The sequence below is a fragment of the Plasmodium gonderi genome, assembly GCF_002157705.1.
Source record: "Plasmodium gonderi DNA, contig: Chr13, whole genome shotgun sequence".
Lineage (NCBI taxonomy): Eukaryota > Apicomplexa > Aconoidasida > Haemosporida > Plasmodiidae > Plasmodium > Plasmodium gonderi.
Window position 1 is genome coordinate 1,676,716 of NW_021628938.1, and position 21,942 is coordinate 1,698,657.

The following is a 21,942-nucleotide window of genomic DNA, read 5'->3' on the forward strand; positions in this document are numbered from 1 at the left end:
ATAAAAAAAAAAAAAAAAAAAAAAAAAGGGTGTCTTAAAATATATTGCTAATAATGCACAAAATATTAACCTTTTTTTTTTTTTTTTTTTCGATCTCTGGTTTAGTGGAGAAAATGTTATAAACATTTAAATTGTGATTATAACGTTTAGCCCACGTACATATATACGTGCATATGTATACATGGATGTTCAATGTATTCGTGGAAAATATATTTTTTTACACATTTTTATTGCGATTCCAATTGTAAAAACTGAATGCACATAAATGTCATTTGATCAATTTTGGTAGAACTCGTAAAACTTGCTTTTTGGGAAAAAAGTTTAATTTAAAGAATCATTTCTTTTTTTTTTTTTTTTTTTTTTTTTTTTTTGGTGCACATTCTTTACAATTTTTTTGCTTTTCCTCCAGGTGAAATTCGGAAAACTACGAAAATATTGAACTGTACAATCGAGTGTATTGCGCTCGCAAAAGATGAACTGACGTGCAAAAAAAAACATGAACGGGTGTATAAACATTATTTTCAGGTAAAATCATACATATGTACATTTACAAGTACACGTATCCACAAGCAATGTAACTATGCATAATTTGATACTCTTTTCTCTTTTATTTCACCTAACCTTAGAGACATGGTGGACAGAGAAACATATGAAAATGCAAGAAAACGTAAGAAAAAGTAGGAAAATGTATGAAAACGTAAGAAAGCGTAAGAAAACTTTCTGAGCAAACTACATAAAAAAAAAAAAAAATCAGGGGAAGAAGCAAGTGGCAATATGATATAAGAAATTCATTAAAAAGGAATTAAAAAAAAAAAATGCCCTAATTAAAATATTTAAAAAACAGAAAAAAAAAAAATATATATGAATTCAGTGTGTGCATAGCGTTGGGGAGGGGGATGGGTAAATTAACGGTCTTTTACCCTAAGAACATAAACAATTAAGGGATAAATTAAGTTAAATTAGTGTTAAAGGTCTCGTGTTTTGTTAACAGCTTTTGTCTTAACAGCAACAAAAATTTTTGGGTTTATACTCGTTTTGATGGCAATATCATTTAAAAATTATTTAGTTCCATTGCTTGCTTCCGATAACTGTACACAAAAATTAATATGAAAAAAAAAAAAAAAATTAAAAAGTTTCATCATATTTAAAATTAGATGTTGTCATACTTTTTCATGATTTTATTATGTATTCCAATATACATCAGACCGTATGTACATTTTTCAAATTCTATGCCAATTTACCTGAACAGTTAATGCAAAGTTGGCAAAGGACATTTTGATCCCCAACTAATAGATAAACCTTATCCATCATGTGCCTAAGTCAAAAAATTGTAATTTTAAAATTGTGCTATTTATGTAAATACAAAAAAGAAAAGAAAATTTAAATAAATTAAAACAAATGATAATAAATCAGCATAAAGCAGAATGAATTAAAATACATTCGAATAAAGCCGAATAACTTAAAATAAATGTATGTACCATCCACAACTGCCTGTACTGAACATTCTTGGTTCCAATTTTAATTTTATGTCGTTCGATAAATTGCAAAGTAAGGATTCGGCATTGTTTAAAAAGTAATCCTTCGTCATAATGTTGGCTAATGGCAAATGGAAGGTGGGAGGGGGACAATTAAGCCAAAAAATTGATATATATATATATATATGTATGTATATACATATAGGTACATAGATATATATATCTTTATCAAAATATACAAAACACGGTTACAAGCTATATATATAGGATTGTATTATAGACGCTACATAATAAGCATAGGTGAAAATAAAACCGGGAAATGTAAAGCTCATTTAAAATTTATGCACAATGTGAAGAAAAAAAAAATTGGTGTCAACTTAATACCTTGTTTTTTTCTAGCTGAAAGTGGTTCACTGTCATTATTTTTTCTTTTTTTGGACGAACTTTTATCGTTGTTATCCGACTGTGCACTAGATAATTTATCATCATTCATGTTTTCGCTTTTAATAATCTCGTTCTTGGTCTTGTTCTACAAAGTATTCATGTTTTTAAAAAATTTATATGCGATTTCATATTTGTGATAAACACATATATTGCTGGGCAAATAAAATGATGACAGAAATGCATGCAAATGATGCAATTTTCATGCTCATTAAAAATACACTGTATGTAGAGTGTGTGTATATATGTATGTATGTGTACGCACGCGTATATGTATGTGTATTTACCAACGTGCGCACTTGGATGTGAGTTATCCAGGTATATGGCATTGTAGAGGTAAGCATTGATGTGAACATATTGCTCGTTATAAATATAAAAAAAATTGTTCACACTTACCATATTGCTATGATTTTTCCTGTAATTCAATTGTTTATTATATTGTTCCCCTTCGTTATTCGTTTCTGCCGTGTTCATATCTCCGTCAATTTCACACAAGTCATTATTTTTTTTCTTGTTTTCCTCTTCAAGAATGTTTGTCAATACCTTTGTAATTATGTCATTAATCTCTTTTTTTCTCTCATGTAGAGAATTTTCCTCCAAGTTAAAAATTTCCTCTAGTTTTTTTCGAACATATCTCCTGCTTATTTGACTAGCCGACTCTATTGATACAAATGATCTACAAAAATGATTCACAATGAACACATAAAATAAAGGAAATTTTTTTTCTCAAAACATGAAAGAAACTATTAAAAAAAAAAAAAAAAAAAAAAACACAATAAAGTAAAATAAAAATGCACACGTAAATAATTTCAAAGTTTTATACACTTGTGTGGCAAAAATAAAAAGAAAAGAAAAGAACGCTTCGTAACAATAAAACATGAACAGTTGTAAAGGGTCCATGTAAGAATAAAATTAAGACTGTTTTTCAATTCTCATTTTTTAAATTACTTTGTAGCCTTTTCTAGGTCTTCTGCAGTTATGTCTTCAACACCCATTTTGAAGGAATTTAATCAGATGAACAACAAAGAAAAAAAAAAAAACTCTGAAAATTTTAACTTTTCAACACAATATTAAAAATGTTTCATACGTAGGCACATGAAAATTGTGCTTCTTCAAGTGAGTTACTTTGGAGTTGAATTATTTAAAATTATTCAACTATGTAAATAAATATGAGAAAGGATATGGCATACGCGAACAGGAAAAAATAAAACAATAAAAAAAAGAATAAAAATAACATAATAGCATATATCACAAACATTTAAAAATACTTTTGAAAAAAAAAAAAAAAAAAGAAAAAAGGTTTTTATGTTAAAGAGGAAAAAATCGAAAAAGGCGTCAATTTCGAAGAAAATCAATTATTTCATAGGGGATCGAAAATTTTTGAGAAAACATGAGAAACAAAATATGAGTTTCCTTTATTTGGCATGAATTCATATCGCAAATATTATTTCTTTTTAATTTTCCGTTTATTGCTATTAATTACTGTGTTTTTTTTTTTTTTCCGCCACTCTATGTAGATTACTATCCGTTAGTCCATTTTATTAAATACACCGTTTCAGTATAAGATTAGTATTACTTACAAGACCACTTAAATTCTTTTTTTCGTTCTCCGTCTCTCGCTCTTTCGTTAAAAATCTGTACGCAAAATTATAACTCACAAAAATAAGGAGAATAGTTATATAAAGCTTTAAAATTTTCATTTCTTACGAAATTTTCAATTAATATTTTTATTAATTCTAAACTTTTTGACATACCAAGCAATTTTACATTTGATGTACGCAAAAGGAACCACAGAAAGAACGGATATTTTCTTTTAAGCATGTCGATTGTATAGTACACATTCATTTAATGGATATCGAAAAATAAATGTGAAAGGCCATAATAAAATGTAATTTCTGTAAACTTCCCCCATTTGACATGTGTAGTATATATATGTGTAGGTATTTCACATATAAATATGCAACACTCGAGAACAGAAAAGAACTGGCCTTTTTTTTTTTTTTTTTTTTTTACATTATATAAAAGTCTCACTGAAGAATAAATTTTAAAAACTGCATGAACCTTTCACACTTGGTCACACCAACACCAGTGTGTAAAAGCATAAAAATAAAATTTTGATGTATATAAAAAAATTTTATTCCTTTCTTTTATGCAAATGTAATCACTTAAAGGTAATGTTCTAAAGAGAATAAAAATATATATAAATAAAAAAACACCCCAAATGAGCACAATATATTTCTCTATTTTTTGTGAAATTTTATTGGATCAATTTTCGAGATGGAGGGAAAATACCATATAAATTAAATAATAGTGTAAAATAAAATTAAAAACAAATGCATTACATTTTACGTATAAGCATTCTTATGTGTATTTCACTTTATAGAGATTTAAATATGCACGTGTAGAAAAAATATATACACAACACATCCCTTCTGTTTTTTCATTTTTTTGAGGATAACCCTTTTGTTGTAATGCATTACTGTTGTGCAAAGATGTGTAAACAATTAAATAGAGACATTCTGCTATTTTATGATTATTAATCTTGCGTTAAACATGCATTCATTTTTACAAAACGATGTAGCAAAATGGGAAGCCAAAAATATATTTAAAAAAAACACAAAATAAAAGATAATTATCAAAAAAATGACACCATTTATGCCTCATAATACGCCTTCCTCTTTCCATATACACTGATGGGTAGTTACTGTTATATGAATCTGGGTAAAACTCTTTTATGAGCCTGTACATTTTGTGAAAACATTAATTTATGTTTTATTGTGTGCATAAAAAAAAATTATAAATATTGTCTTTAATAAGTGTGTAATTAAAGAAATGCTTATTCTTTAATGGTTTTTTTTTTTTTTTTTTTTTTTTTTTTTTTTTATATTTTAAAAATGCATTGATTCAACATAATGCCCTTGCGTTTGTAGGGAATGAAACCCAGGTTTTTTTATTTTATTTTATTTTTTTTTTTTCATTTGTTCATGTTTTCGTTTTTACTCTTTTTTCCTTTATTAAAGAATGCAATATTATAACTAGCTAAAATATTCTGCTATTGTACATATTTTTTCTTATTAAAACAAAAAAATATTTTATAATTAATATATCGCAAATTTTTAAGTTAGTGTGGGGAAATAAAGATAGACTTTGCTCCAGTTGATGCAACTTTCTTTTTTTTTTTTTTTTTTATTGCCATTAATGTGAAAAAATCGTTAAAAAAAAAAAAAAATAGCCAAAGATAGCAAAAAACAAACACTACAACTTACTCCGCTGTATTATTAAAACGAGCGCATTATACATTATTATTTGGAACATAAAAAAAAATTCAAATATTGAAATATATTATCATCCATGAAATTGCCACAAAGTAATGGAACTTAAGTGGAACAAGAGAATTCAAACCTCCCCTCTCTTTTGTATTTATTTTTATATCTAAATAAAATTGTTTGTCTAAACACTTTTAAATTATTTTTAAGGAATAAAAAATAAAAAGCGGATTAACGCATAGTAAAGACTTATTTCATTGAGGGAATAAAAAGAGTAACTTTAATCAAACATGTAAATATGCACATATATATATATATATATATATGTCAAGTTTATACATTTATTTCATTTATTAAAGGTCAAAGTTAGGGATTGGACAGATAACTCATCAGTTAAAGTAGAACTCTTTTAGTCTTTTTGCTATATCTGAAAAGGTGTATACATGGATTTTACTTGGTAAAAGGAAAAACAGCTTAAAAATATCATATAAACAATTAAGTTTTCGTACAAAGTTTTAAATATTTGGCATTATATATTTTTTTCATCTTTCTCTTATGAAAGCAAATGTTTTATTCATTTTTAGCAAGAAAATATTGTATATTTCATTTTATTTTATTTTTTTTTTCTTTCAGTGAAAAATTAACGATCTGCAAAAGGAAAAATGCAAATTTACCATTGTAATTGGATTAACAAGAAAAGGCATGGTATAATACATTTTTAACCACACAAAATTGAAATGATTCACAAGCTTGCGTAGTAATAATGGGTTGTTTCGTAGTTGTTAACTTGTGTTTTTATTAATTACAAAATTATTGCAAAATGAAGGTTAGGAAAAGTCATTGGAGAAATGAGAGTACTCAGTATGTACATTAATATATATGTACATATATAACATACATTTTTTCCCGAATCCGTTATTAAGTAATACAGAGTTCCATATAGTATTGTATAATATTACTCAAAACAGTACCTAAAAAAGCGCTTGTAAACATTTATGTTCTACATGGAAAAAATGTGCAAAAGGTTTTACATTAATTATAATGTAACACAAATAGCAATATGTTGCTGTAAGAATATAAATATTTTAAATTAGTACATTAGAAAAAGTGAAGAGGGCAAAAAAAATGCAAAAATAGGGCAAACCTAAACCATAAAAAAAAAAAAAAAAAAAAAAACACACAAAATAACCACAAAATAATCACGAAATAACGACAAAATAACCACAAAATAATCACGAAATAACGACAAAATAACCACAAAATAATCACACAAAATGAAAAAGAAAGGGGAAAAAGTGTAGAGCCTAACTGTGGCTAAACTTTGTTATATGTACTACATATATACATAGACATAAATTTGACTTGAAATATATTTTCATGATTACATAACCTTTTGATATTTTTATACTATTGAAACTGCAATAACGATTAATTTCTAATTCCAAATAATTTTTAATCTAAAAAGGTAAACACTTAAACATTCATTCTATGTAATTAAATCCTTTTTTTTTTTTTTTATTTTTTTATTTCACGATTTCTTTTGAAATATTTTCTTAATTCGTCATTCTTCACTCTTTTTTTTTTTTTTTTTTTTTTTTTTTTTCGTAGCCCATTTTTGTACCCTTTTTCTTAACACATTTTGTAAAACTTTTTTTTTTTTTTTTTTGAATAATTTTATACCTTTTATATATAATTTTTCATATATCTTATTTGCCTTTGGTACAATATTTGTTATCATATTATATGTGTTTTAACATTTCTTCAAAAAAGGGAAATTCATCTGCAATTTTATCAGAATGTAAAATATTATGCCATGGTAAAAATATAAGAAATTAAGTAGATAAAAATAAAATAAAAATAAAAAAAATTGCGTAATATGCAAATAAGGAAAATAAACTTTTTGAACAAAGCTAAAAAAAAAAAAAAAAAAAAAAAAAAAAATTTAAAAAAAAAAAAATAAAAAAAAAAAAAAAATAAAAAAAAAACAATTGGAAAAAAAAAAAAAAAAAAAAAAAAAAAAATGTTTAATCAAACAAAATTAAGTAACACAAAAAATTAAAAGAAAACCATTGGATGCATTAATTAGAAAAGAAGGTAGAACAGAAAATTAACGAATCACGATGAATATTGACGAAGACATAATAAATTTTACTGAAAACGCTGTTAAAAGATATAGGTATTATAGGAGTAATAACTACAAAAGGAATGTTCTAAAATGTGACAGTTATCCTATTAAAGCTGTTAAAATGACCATTGTGAATTATGCTGCTAGAGAAAAAACCACATATATAATAATCATACGTAGGGAGAAGGCATTATATTTCATCAAATGGTTTATCTATTTATTAAATTGCAGAAATTACAGAAATTATAGGAACAGAATTTCACTGGTGCAATTACCTAAATTTCAAATGATACACCGCATAATATTTATATTTTATATGAAAATATACATTTATTTTTATAGTTACTTAATCAGTTTTAGGTTATTATATCGTTTGTTATTATATAAATGCTCAACTTATGTAGCCAAAATATTCATACATAACATTTTAAATAAAGTAAATGGAAAACTTAAAAACATATTTATACAAGACATAGGAAAGGAAGAAGGAAAATACAAAAAAACATGTGCAGGAAAATTAAATAAAACTCTCGAAACCGGATGCATTTTAGACAACTATAAGGTTGAGAATAATAAACTCACAAAATTATTAAAAAAAAATTATTATCTTTATTTTGTTTCAAGTAAGTTTTATATAGATAACTTTTTGTGCATAGATCAGTTCGTTCATGTCAATGCAACAAAGGGGAATATTGCAAAGTGCCGTGAAGAAAAATTCAGAAGAATGTGTTACCTTGGTTGTATTAATAATATGCACGTGAATATCGGTATTAAAAGAGTTAAAGAAAAAATTCCATGTATCATTACGCGAAGTAATGATAATGAACCATATGCAACAAAGGAATCATACACAAGTGGCCCAAATGAAAACGAACAAACGCCAATAATCCCCCATCTGGTAAGTAAAAATGGTGAGCACAAAAAAAGTAAGACATTTAAAAAGAATAATAAAAATTGCTTATTGTACCATCCCAACTGGCATAATGAAATAAAGAAAAGTAGTCGAATTTACCCTCATTCAATTAACATCAGCAATAGCAATCAGAACTACCTCAATTTAAGTGTAAAAGAAAGGGATAACAACTCTTATGAGACATCTAGCAATAGTGAAGAAGTATATGATGATATTATTTACAATCCATTCAATAATTTAAATAAGCATATTTTATCAAAGGTGTTCATAGAAAGGAACACCATTCTTTTTATTGATAGATTGACGAAAAAAACTATCAAGACAAATATTATTTATTATTGGAGTACTCCCCCCCCTTTTAGTCAAATAACAAAGGATTTTTATAAGCATAATATTTACTCCGCAGTTCTTATGAAAGAACACTGCAATTCAAGTGAAACGATTTTTCTTATATGTTTTAATATTTTTAAAATAATTATTCATAAGCTAAAAATCCTTAATTTTTTTGTTATACTCGATCTATGTTTTAAAGTAAATGTATTAAAATGTGATAGAACTAGGAAAATTCTTCTGCAGATTATTAAAAATATATGTTTTAATAATTTAAACATATTAAAATTGTATATTGTGATAAAAAGTGCCACGTCTTTAAATGTGTCGCAGGTGGCAGAAGTATGCTACATGAACCGTTATAAAAACCTTTTTCCTATATTTTTGAATCATTTTCCTGTTGTTTCACACGTTTCCTCTGAAAAAACTGATTACTTAATTTTGTGCATAATTAAATGCCCAATGTTATTCCCCGCTTTGAATAGAAAACGTTTTAAAAGCTCAAGAAGTTTTCCCTATCAATGTATTTTAAAAATAAGAAGAAAATTTTCAAAAAGTTTTAGACTTTTATTCATTTACATTATTCAGTTAAACATAAAACGACATTATAAAATAAAATTTATACCCATTTCGTCAAAAGTAAGATTAAAAGATCCCCTAAATGTTTTCATGGAAGACAATCATAAAAGGGATATTGTAAAAATTAATTTGAAGTATTCTACGGGAGAAATACACTGCATAATAATGGAGACGCCTTTAAAATGTGTAGATAATTTCATTGTATACAGAAAGAAGAAAAGGAAAGAAAATCATATAAATAACACAACAAAACAAATGAACATGGTAGGGATTAACATTGACATAGTAACAGCTGGAGCTATTGAATTTCTTCCCATATCAGAAACACATGTCAAAGGTAAAATTTGCTATAATTTAATAAGAAACCAAATCGATATATCAATTTTGGTATACAAATATTGTGATATTTCAGCATTCAAGCATGTACACATGAAAACGCAATGTGTAGGGTTAAGTGAGGAGACATACATCAACATTGTCAAAGTAGGTCCCATTAGTAATGGAAATAAGAAAAAGACTAGTGATAGTAGCAAAGGGAGTGATAATCGAAAAAGTGGCAATAACAGCCAAAGTGGTGACAGTGGAAAAAGCCCTGATAACAACCAAAGTGGTGACACTGGAAAAAGCCCTGATAACAACCAAAGTGGTGACAGTGGAAAAAGTGCTGATAAGAGCCAAAGTGGTGATAATGGGAAAAACAGAGGCGGCAGCGGTAACAACGGAGATGATAAGGACGACGAAAAAGATAAGAAGAAAAATCACGAAGATGATAAGGAAGAAAAGAAAGATGACACGAAGGAAAATGACAAGAAGAGGAGCGGTAGTAACGGTGGTAATGAGAAGGGGGGTGTGAATGCAAGAACGAATGGAAATAGAAATGGAAAAACGAATGGAAATAGAAATGGAAAAACGAATGGAAATAGAAATGGAAAACCGAATGGAGATATCAGTGGCAGCACGAATGGAGATATCAGTGGAAAAACAAATGGAGATATCAGTGGAAAAACAAATGGAGATATCAGTGGAAGCACGAATGGAAGCATGAATGGAAATACTGAAACTCGTGGTAAAAATAAGAAAGGGGAAAAAGGGAAAAATAAAAACAAAAGCAAAGGAGAGAATCCAAGTGGAGGATTATTGTTAAATCAAATCGATGCTGTAAGGGATGATACTGTATCGATTAATAACGATTCTCCTGTATTAAATAATGAAAAGAAAGAAACTATTAAAAGAAAGAAGGGAAATAAAATAGGAAAAAAAAATTGCAATAATGAAAAAAATGATAAGTATTCACTTAATATTCTTATTGCAGAAAATGCATATAAAATTATAAAAAATGGAAGAGTGTATAAAAAAACTGAACCAGTTTTTAATTTTCAGACACATCAAACTTTTATATTAAAAGAAATGATGTGGATGAGCATTGATTATTATGAAGAAAGAAGATGGAAAAAGAATGTGTCGAAACGATTTAGTTATCAAGTGAATAATCATTTTGAAGAAAGGAAAAAAAATGATAAACATTTTATATCATCACAAATATCGAATGATATTAAAATGTTTTGGTTTTTCATATTAAACGAAATCAGACCTGATTTAGTTCCAGTAGATGTAGATCACAAGGTGAAAAATAAAAATATTATAAAAAAAAAATTTTTCACATCCATCAAGAAAAATTTTAAAATGGAAGAAAAAAATCTTCTCAACAATAGAGAAAAAATCTCGTCTTCTATCAATGATATATGTAACGAAAATGATAATGAAAAACTTATCCATCAGATTAGCGACATTGAACAGAATAAGAGTAATAAGATCACTGCGAAAGACTCAAATTCGAACAGTATATTCAACGTAGCTCGTAGTATGTTCTCCTTAAATTTTATGAGTAAAAAGAAAGATCATCAAAGTGACAGCAATAACATCAACAGTAGCAATAGCAGCAACATCAGTAACGGTGAAAATGATCCCATAATTTCAGCCAAAAGTAAGGAAAACAAAAATGATGATTCCTATGAGCCATCTCATGAAGAGAAAGGCATAAAAAATGTCGGAAATTCTCCAAGTTCCCATTCCACTAATATGATCCCGAGCATTGATAAAGAAAAAGCTGAATCAAATACTAATCAAATCCGAATGGATGAAACAAGGATAATGATTTATCAAAAATATGAAGAAAGTCTTACACGCTTAGAGGAAAATGTGAACAGAGAATTGTTAAGCAGATACGAATATGATAATAGGAGATTTTGTGGCTATTCAGAAAATTTCAGATTTTGTGAAAATGAATACAGTAGCATAATCAATTATAATGATGGTTATATGGATTATTATTCCTGTAGCAACGACTACCTTGATTTAAGTAATCATTTGTATATTTATTGTTTACTTTTTATAAGTATCACTCTCATTGAAGTTGATGAAAACATTTTTAATAAAAATGAAATTCTTCTAAATGATGATAACTCTGCGTACTCGGATGCTGAAAGGGAGTTGTGGGTCCCACTTGGAGGAAAGGCCAAATTGATGAAAAGGCAAAACGAGCTGAATGGCAGAATGAATGACGAACTGAATGGCAAATTGGTCTATACCAAACATGAGAAAAAAAGAAGAAAAAAAAAAGCAAATGAAAATAATAATTATTACAATAACACCATTGATGTGTACGAGCAGCTGGAAGAGAAAGAACCCGCGCAGGAGCAGAAATATCATCTCCAAGAAAATGAAAGGATAGGAGAAGGTGAGGAACACGCAAAATCGAAGGATCAAAGGAAACATAACAAAACAATCAAATTGGAAATTGTTAAGCAAGAGTGTAAAAGTGAAGTGGAAGAATATGACGAAGATGTATACAAAGAATACTCCATGAACTTTAGTGAATATCAGCAAATGGAAGGTGGAGATGGTTTTCATCATACAGGAAAAGGAAATTATTTTTCCCATAATATGAATAACATGGATTACTACCACGACAATGTAAAGCATGGCCATAAGTACATGTTAACTACAGTGACCACCAGCCGAAACAGTATAGATGTTAAGGATCTCCTTGTGATACCATATTCAACTGTTGATAGTATAATAAATAAAGAAACAAGTAGTAACACCATGTCTGAACAGAATTTAAGTGAACATTTAAACGAAATAAAACAAAGAAACGTTAATCTGTATATGAATAATATGGAGTTATATGGAGCAAAAACGTATCCATTCGAATTACAGCACATAAACAGGTGTAATAAGGATATCCATTTACCATTAATGAACCTCTCAGAGTATGATGAACACACGTTTTTTTTATATTTATTTTATTTAAAAAGTGCTCCATATATTATAAAAAAGCAAATTAAAAAAGAAAAAAAAAAACGTAAAAAATATTTCACAGATGGTGCTGCAGCAAAAAAAAGGACGCCAAAACGTAGATTATTGAATAAAGTGGAAGGTGAAAAGACAGCAGAAATTATTGAAGAAAATGAAAATTTTCCAACAAATGAACAACAAGCGCTAACACAAGTAGAGGAAAAAAATATGTCTCAATTAAATGAGGCAAATTACATAGCAAAAAATGAAAACCAATCCTTTTCTTCCAAAAAGGACGAGAAAAAAAATGTAAGTATAAAAAAATTAAGACTCACAACTGATTGCGGTAGTAAGAATGACATTAATAATGGTGAGACGAATGAAATTAATAATGATGAAGCGAATGAAATTAATAATGGTGAGACGAATGAAATTAATAATGGTGAGATGAATGAAATTAATAGTGGTGAAGCGAATGAAATTAATAATGGTGAGATGAATGAAATTAATATTGATGAGACGAATGGCATGAATAATGCTCTTGGTGAGGAAAATGCACATGTGGAAGAAACAAAGGAAGGACTCAATTTTGCAGAGGAATTGGAAGAACACAATTTGAAAACATGGATGAGCAAAAAGGAAGAGTGGACAAATGACGAAGTGAATTTTCTTCTCATTCTCACAAAGACATATATGAATTATATAAATATAGATTGGGTAAAGACAAATTGGAACAATAGTGATGATTACTACCCAATCGTGGATAGTAATAACAACCTCACTGTCACTGAGAAAAATTATATGGAAGAGAACCTCAAAGAGAAAGGAGAAAAATTAGCAACCAACTGCACAGAAGAGGGCATTATGATGCATGTAGAATCTTCAGAAAATGCAGAAAGTGTGAGACATGGGTGCTCAACATTGGATGGTGAAGAAGTAACACAAACGTTTGACACACGTCCAAAGGGTACATCACATGCAGATGATAAGGACAAAGATAACAATGGTACCAATAAAAATCGAGAGGCCAACACAAAGGATGACAACCAAATTAATAACGAAAGCTCGGGAAAATTGGACAAAGAGAGAAAAATTCATATGAACAAACTGAACGAAACAGTTTCCAATCCTTGCAAGGAGCACAAGAGTGTGTATCAGATGGTTAGGGTCCAAAGTACAGAGAACATGGAAAATGCAAAATGGCCATTAAACGATATATCCAAAAATACTAACCATATTTACAACATTAACTGGAATATCATATCATTAGCACTAACCTCATACAACAAAATAAATCACGTTTACCAAATAATAAGAACGGCGGAAGATTGTAAAGATAAATTTTTCTCACTTATTAAGGAAAATATGTATACAAGCGTAAAATGTACTAATCTCCATGAAGAAAATTATTTAAAAGGTATAAAAAAGTTTAAAAAGTCCTCAAAACGGTTGAAATTTATGTCCATATTTCCCACTCCAAATGCTAACAGTTTAATAGGTTCATTTAACAAATATATGAGTGAAACAATTGAAAGGCACAGATTAAGGGAAAAGGAAATGAGCAGTGGATGTAACAATAATAATCTTGTTGTCAACCCTGAGGTGGAACCAATCGACGTGTACCAAATTTCGCCAAGGAAAGATACAAATGGAGAATTGCATCAAATGAAAGAAACAAACAAAAGTGAAAAAGGCATGCGAGATAACAATGGAGAAGAAACAGAATTGAATGACAAAAATTGGGAATCTACTACTACTCCATTTGATGAAAATAAAAAATACGAACTATTAAATGAAAGAATATTAGATGAATTTTCAAAAGAAGATGACCTTCTGAATGTTAACACAAGTTTGAGTAGTAATCCCAACAACAATTGTACAGAAGAAAATACACATCACAGGATAAACAAATGTAAGGAAGAATTAAATGGCACTACACTTTTTTGTAAAAATACAAATTTATGTACTAATTTAATTAAAGATGAAAATATATTTAATAATTTGTTTACTCAACTTTCGAGCAATTCCAACGAAACATCTGAGGAAGACACAGATTGTGGAAAAGATAGTTTTTTTAGCCCCAGTGATTTGGACGATTCGATGACTTTGGATCTAGAAAAATTGTCACCTGTAATGTCAGAACATTTAAGAAATAATATGGAAAATAAATATCTCTTCGAAAATTTTAAGGAACATTATAATCAGCAGGATCATCAAGATGATAGTGATAAATTGCTAGAAAAAACACAAAATCAAGGATCAGGAGAAGATGAACACTACGATTGGTTAGCTCAAATGGAACAAATGTTTGAGGGAAAAATGCGTAATAATGTGAAAGATAAATATACCCATGATGCACAGAAGAAACTAATGAAAGGAAAGGAAAAAAAAGAGGATATAATACAAATGGATGATAATGTCAAGTGTTCAGAGGGGACTAAAGAAGTTGATCTATTGCTATACAATGAAAAGATAAGAGATAATGAAAATTTTGAAAGAACAAATGATGAAAGTATAAATGTGGAATATCATAACAACCACAAAAAAAATAATGTTCCTTTGCGTATCGAAATCAAGAGTGAAAATATCGAAGATAAAAATAATGAAATGATATTTAATGCGGACGGATGCTTGTTGCTGGACTTTGATGATAAGGACAATGTTTATGTATCAAACATATGTAAAAATTCTGGGAATCAAAACCTGGGATATTCCTCAATATATAATGATAAAGACGCAAAGGAGAGCATTACACAAAAGGAAGAGTCAGACGGTTTTGACAATTTGAAAAAGTGGCTAAACTCTATTTGTAGCAACAAAAAAAACGTGGATGAATTTTTATCTTTGCTAAAAAATGATTATCTTGTTAAGAATAAAAATTTTTATAAAATTATTCAGAATTTTTTAAACAAAATTAAACCTATTGTAGGATATTATGATAATTTATTGGACTCACTAAACAACGAATGTAGTTATGAATTTCCAAAAAATGAGCATATGAATGGGTTTTGTTCAGAAAAAATAGATAAGGAATTCGTTAAATTTATTAAAAAAATAATTGATTATGATAAAAAAAGAAAGGATAAAAGCATAGAAAAGTTAAATAGTTTGTCAATAAATAATGAGACATACAAACTGAATGAATTTTTTATTTATGCACCAAATGAATCATACAAAACAGTAAATGATTTTGCACAACAGATACTTAACTATATACCATATGTGGACGATAAAAAAAAAATAAATATTAAAAAAATTAGAAAGCGATATCAGTGCAAAAATTTGATTTCACAAATATTATTAGCTGACTATATTTTAGACGAACTAAAAAATTTCCCAATAAAGAATGCATATATGCCATCCACCTATAGCAAAGTATATGATAATTTACTTTCAGAGGAACGATTAAAGGCATACAAAAAATATATCAGTGAAAATTTGCAACGATATAACAATATATCTAAAATGGAGAAATGCTGTACGCATATTTACCCAGAACAGAAGGATAAAGAACTACTACTGAACCAACATATGGATACTGTTAATTATCAAAATGAAACAAATATCAAAATAAAAAATATGAATGACAGTAATGCACCTTTGGATGAATTGTCACAAGAGAAAGATGACATAAAAATAAGCAGAAACTATGAACATACGGATTTATTATTTAATAAAGATAGTCAAATTATCGACAACGTAGAAATGTGGAAGGGTCGTCAGGATGGTGAAGTTCATGCAACAAATCATGTACACATAAAAAATGAGGACTCAACTGAAACATTAACTTTTAACAAATATGAAAATAATCAAAATGTATTGTTACCTAAGCATGTGCAAGATGTATCCAATATGACACGTACAAGCTTAAGCAAAGATGAGTATACTAAAAATAGCAACCAAGACGTCGTCTACATGAAGAGTGATATGGAAAAAACAAATTTGCAACGGCAGTATGATGAACAAGTGGAATATATAAAACAAGGTGAGGAAGGAAATCACAGTCTAATTAACACTATGGGGAAAAATATCAGTGGTCAGGTGATAAATACACAAACCCATAATGATAACAGGTCGTTGGGTAACACGACAAAGGATGAAGAACTAAAAATTGAAATAGGAACAAACCCCTCCAGCTCCAATGATATCAACATTTGTTACAATCCGTATTACACTACTGTTGATAACAATGGAAAGGGCAATGGTAAAGGTAGTGCTAGTGTTAGAGGCAGTGGCAATAACAATGGTGGTGGAAGTGGTGGTTCTAATGGCAATGGTAGTGGCAGTTGTAATGGCAAAGGCAGTGACCAGGACAATAGCAAGGACATTGTACCCATGATAAATGAAGAAATGGAGAAAACAGACAAAGAATGGATCAAGAAGAAGAAATTATTCATGTTTCAAACAAAATCGTTAAATGGAATCTCAAACGAAACTTGCAATATTGATAAACAAATGCAACATTCCACGAAAAGTGAACATTTCTTTAGCAACAGACAAAAATCTATGCCAATAAAAAATATAGTCAAGACAAATAAAATAACCAAGTATAAAACGTCCATAGGTGTGTCAAATTTTTCTGGAGAAATAGTGAAGAGTAATAATAGTATATTAAATTATTTTCCCAGTGGAAACAATGCATTACTGAATAATAGTACACTAGAAAAAATGCAAATGAAAAATGATCTACCTATGAATAACTTTTCATTGGAGGAACAAAATGGAACATATTTCCTAGAAGGAGATACAAATATAGAAAATAAGAATTATGTATCACATGAAAAAATGGCTAATGTGCATAACAATTCAAATGATATGACTGTTCTGCCGAATGTCTCAAATGGTCATTACACATTAAGTCATGATAATGATAAAGTTATTTTTTCAAACAGGAAGCAAAAATTATTCAGTGCTAAATTTAATAGCACTCCAAATAAAAATACAACAGTGGAGAATCTAACCAACTGCTTAGCAAATCAATCAGTCATTCCAGTTAACCCTATTGCATCTAATCATATTACATCTAATCATATTACATCTAATCCTATTATAGCCAATTCTATTACATCTAATCCTATTATAGCCAGTCCTATTACATCTAATCCTATTATAGCCAATCCTATTACATCTAATCCTATTATAGCCAGTCCTATTACATCTAATCCTATTATAACCAATGCTATTACATCTAATCCTATTACAGCAATTCCTATTACAGATTATTATATGCATAACCAATCCCCTTCGAAATGGAACAAATGTTTATCTAATGTTGAGTCCATAAAATCAAATGTTTCTACAATTCCACATCAACAAACACAAAGCTGGAGCGACGTACAATTCCCCACAAAGGAAGATTCTCCTTCCATCAGCAACAACCAACTGAGACCTTCCCCCAACCTGAATGATTCAAATAATTGTAATATTATTGGGGTAAATAATGGAGAAACTATACATAGCAGTTCAAAGAGTAACAGCTCAAAGAATAACAACTCGAAGAGTAACAACTCGAAGAGTAACAACTCGAAGAGTAACAACTCGAAGAGTAACAACTCAAAAAGTAACAGCCAAAAGAGTAACAGCCAAAAGAGTAACAACTCAAAGAATAGTAGGACCTCCAAGAACAGTAACCTTAGTTATAGCATTGTTCATAATAGTACTGGCAGCTGTAATAATACGGGGCTTAATTATATTGGATTACCTGCTATATCTAATCCAAATTGCGAAGAAGAGAAATTCCTATCTCCTATACATGTGTCTCCACAAAGTAGACAGTACATCCCATCCAATGACACAAAAGGTCAGATTGTTCATAATAAACCTTCTTCTTTATGCTGTGAATCCATGGAAATGAATTCAATGAAAGCATCAACAAATAGCCTAATAAACAGTAGTTGTAATTCTAGACAAATGGAAGTTTCGTCGAATGGATCAGTTAAAAAGATACAGAACACAATGAATAATACATTAAATACAGAAAACAAAATGTATTCTACGTATTTGGAAAATCAAGCAAGAGGAGGATTAACTATAGCATCAGGATCACCGTCATCATCAATAAGTAAAATAAATGACGATTCATTTTCTATAAAATCAGGAACCCCAAGCAATTACTCAATTGGATATGGAACAAATCAAGCATTAATTCAAGAAATGGATGCTAACTCAAGAATTTTACATGAACAAATGGCAAATAATCAAGATATATTAAATTCTGATCAGAAATATTTTATTGATATAAATAACAAAAGTAGTAACATGACAAATTATAGTTATAATACCATATCAAGATATTCTAGCAATAATTTACAAAATATGAATTCAATGAGTAGTGATAGCAGATCAAATATAGTTTTAAATTATAGTCATCCGAATTTTTCAACTGTGAACACGAATTACATACCATCCAATCCAATACATAATAAAAGTAACTCTTCCCCAAATAATGGAAGAAGTGCATTTGTACATCAACCTACACATTCAATATCAAATTTAGTAAATATAAACAACAACACATTAGATAATGTAGAACTTGTGAACTTTTCTAATGATTCATTTAACAAAAACACCATTTGCCTAAATCAGAATAATTTAATAAATGATGATAATGGTGAAAAAAGAAATCTTACTTCTGTTGTAGCAAAAAATGTTACAGATAATAGTGCACACCTCTTTCAAACCATGCAACAGAGGAAGATCCAAACTGATATGCAAAACGCAATCCCTGATAATCACAAAGTACAACAGAACTATGCAAATAATAGTAACGGTGTTGGTAGCAGTTTTAGCAATGTAACTAGCAACAACATCGCTAGCGTTGCTGGCAATTACGTCGATACTAACGCTTTGTCCACTGTATCACCCAATGCACAAAACACATTACAACATCCTCATGTACATGTGAATGATCAAAAAAATAATTACATTTTTAGTGTTAATGAAAGAGACCCAAATAACTACACGTCCCTGAAAAACCCAGGAGCGAATGTACAAGGGCTGAGTCAGCAACCCCTAAATCAGCAAAATTTGAATCTGAACAAAATGAACAGTCCAAATATGAAACATAATAACGGAAATTTGCAAAATAGAAAAACTGGAGGGAGCGTTAATTCGTACGTAAACCAGATGAATTTCATTCTTCAAGTATTGAATCAGTTAAATGCAAATTCCAAAAGCCACATTCCATCAAACGTGAATCGCCCAGAAACGGGGAAGACAACATTAGAAAAACCCGGGTCAAGCAAACCCATTATGAACATGCCAAATATGAGTTGCCAAAGTGTTAACCAGCCAAGTTTTTGTCAACCGAGCTTGATTCAGCCCAGCATGAGTCAGCCCAACATGAGTCAGCCCAACATGAGTCAGCCCAACATGAGTCAACCGAGCATGAGTCAACCGAGCATGAGTCACCCTATTATGAGCCAATCCAACATTAACCAACAGAATTTAACGGCACCAATTTTTTGTCACCCAAGCAACAATACTACGCAAAATGGAAATAAGAACATGAATTTGCCTCCATATGATTCCCCAAGTATAAAAGGAAAGAACGCCAAACAAGTATTTAGCGATAATAATATAAACAACCCAAATATGGTAAATATGGGTGTAAAGAGTAACCTGTCAAAAAATATAATACACAAAATGTCGCAAAAAAATATGTTCTCATCACAAGATATGATTCAACAGAAATTATTGCAACAGCAACAGGAACTATTGCAGCAGAAATTACAACAACAAAAAATGCAACAAGAATTGTTCCAGAAGGTATATAATGACAAAGATAATCATTCAAATACCCCACAATCAGCATTTCAGGAAACACCTAGCCAGTGCCCAACTGACAGTTTAATGCAAAGTGATAAAATTAGACAGCAAAAACTACTTCAAAATTTTCAGCAAGAGCAAATACAAAAACAGCTTCAGCAGTTGCATTCTCAGCAGCAGTTCCAGGTACATCAGATACAGCAACAGGTGCACTCTCAGCAATCATCGTCACCCTTGAAAGCACAACAGCTACACACACAACAGATGCATCCGCACCAAATGCACAATCAACAGTTGCAGCAAATTCAAATGCAGAAACTTCAGTATCAGCAACAGGAGTTGAAGAAACATATGGAACAATTGCAACAAAAAATTCCCATATCACAACAAAAATTGCAGCACCTGTATAATATAAAACAAAATATTTTGTTAAGTGAAGAAAATGAAAAAAAACAAAAGCATAGTATGCAAATTAGCATACCTCTAAATTCCCACGTACCGAACATGCACACTTTAAAACAAATAAATAGCAACGATGAACCTGTTTTGAAGGAAAATTTGAGTAACAATATAGGGACTAATGTAAGCCCAAGCATAAACAGTAATATGGGAAGCAGTATGGGTGGCAACATGGGTGGTAATTTGAACGAAAGTGCACTATATATTATAAATAGAAAAATGTCTAATAATTCAAATAATCTAAGTAACTCAGAAAACTTTTATAATTACGATTCATTTCAGCATTCTATACCTCCTAACAAAATTGATGTAAAAGATATGAGAATCCATGACAATAAAAATATAAATGACAATAATATTTTATTAAATCCATCCCAATCGAGAGATATATGTAACAACAGTATATCTCCACATATTCTATCGAACAATTTGTTTCCTTATATTTCTCCCAATTCTCCGTATAAGCTGAATTATCATAATAAAAATAAAATGAACAATAACCAGCAACAACAGTAAAACAAAATTCAGGATTTAAAGTGGTATGTATATCTATGTATAAAGGATTGTGAACTCCTTATATTTATAATGTTCTATATACACAAATTCGAGCGGATATGTATACATATATATGTTAAGTATTTATGCCTACACATAGTTAATGGATTTATCAAGATAATCGCATGTTTATGCATCCTATATTAGATGACTAATAGGTGTTGACTCTGGCCAAGATCAGACATTGTATCGGGAAAATATCGTTTGTATATTGTAAAGGGGCACCTTAACGATTTATACGTGTATATGTGTATGTACATACACGTGCTATGTAACTTCGAATTTTAATTGTGTTCTTTACACCTCTGTTCACTGCCTCAACAAGTTACTAATCTAATATCCCAACATGGTTATGTATTACAACAGAACAAACATGGGGCTCCAAATTAAACTAGGCAGAAATATATATATATATATTTTTTATTTCAAAATTTTTTAAATTCTGAGCAATAAAAGAAGAGACATGCGTTATACTTTTTTTTTTTAATTTTTTTTAATATAATATATAATCTTTAAATTTTGTTTGAATATTATTTAAGAGAAAAAACAAAAAAAAAAAAATTAGATGTGCAGAAAAATTATTTGCTCTATGTAGAATTTTTAAACGTCTTGTACATTTTTTTTTAATATGAATTTACATAATCCTTTGTCCTTTTTTTTTGCATCTATCTGTATATATATGATATGAACTTATGAATTCTTGACCCATTTGGATATGGAAGCAACACAGAGTTG

The 21,942-nt window shown here is 29.1% G+C and overlaps 2 protein-coding genes across 2 annotated transcripts; one reads left to right on the forward strand and one right to left on the reverse strand.

Annotated features, from left to right (window-relative positions):
- Positions 1-1,062: 1,062 nt before the first annotated feature.
- On the reverse strand, positions 1,063-2,911 carry PGO_133110 (conserved Plasmodium protein, unknown function; the record flags this gene model as incomplete). The annotated part of the gene is made up of 6 exons (XM_028689827.1): positions 1,063-1,088; positions 1,242-1,315; positions 1,479-1,596; positions 1,860-2,004; positions 2,313-2,592; positions 2,865-2,911. 6 exons carry the CDS (start codon positions 2,909-2,911, stop codon positions 1,063-1,065), a joined length of 690 nt encoding a protein of 229 aa, XP_028545628.1.
- Positions 2,912-7,302: 4,391 nt separating this feature from the next.
- PGO_133120 (hypothetical protein, conserved) lies at positions 7,303-21,168 on the forward strand (the record flags this gene model as incomplete). The annotated part of the gene is made up of 1 exon (XM_028689828.1): positions 7,303-21,168. The coding sequence occupies one exon, from the start codon at positions 7,303-7,305 to the stop codon at positions 21,166-21,168; it is 13,866 nt and encodes a 4,621-aa protein (XP_028545629.1).
- Positions 21,169-21,942: the final 774 nt, after the last annotated feature.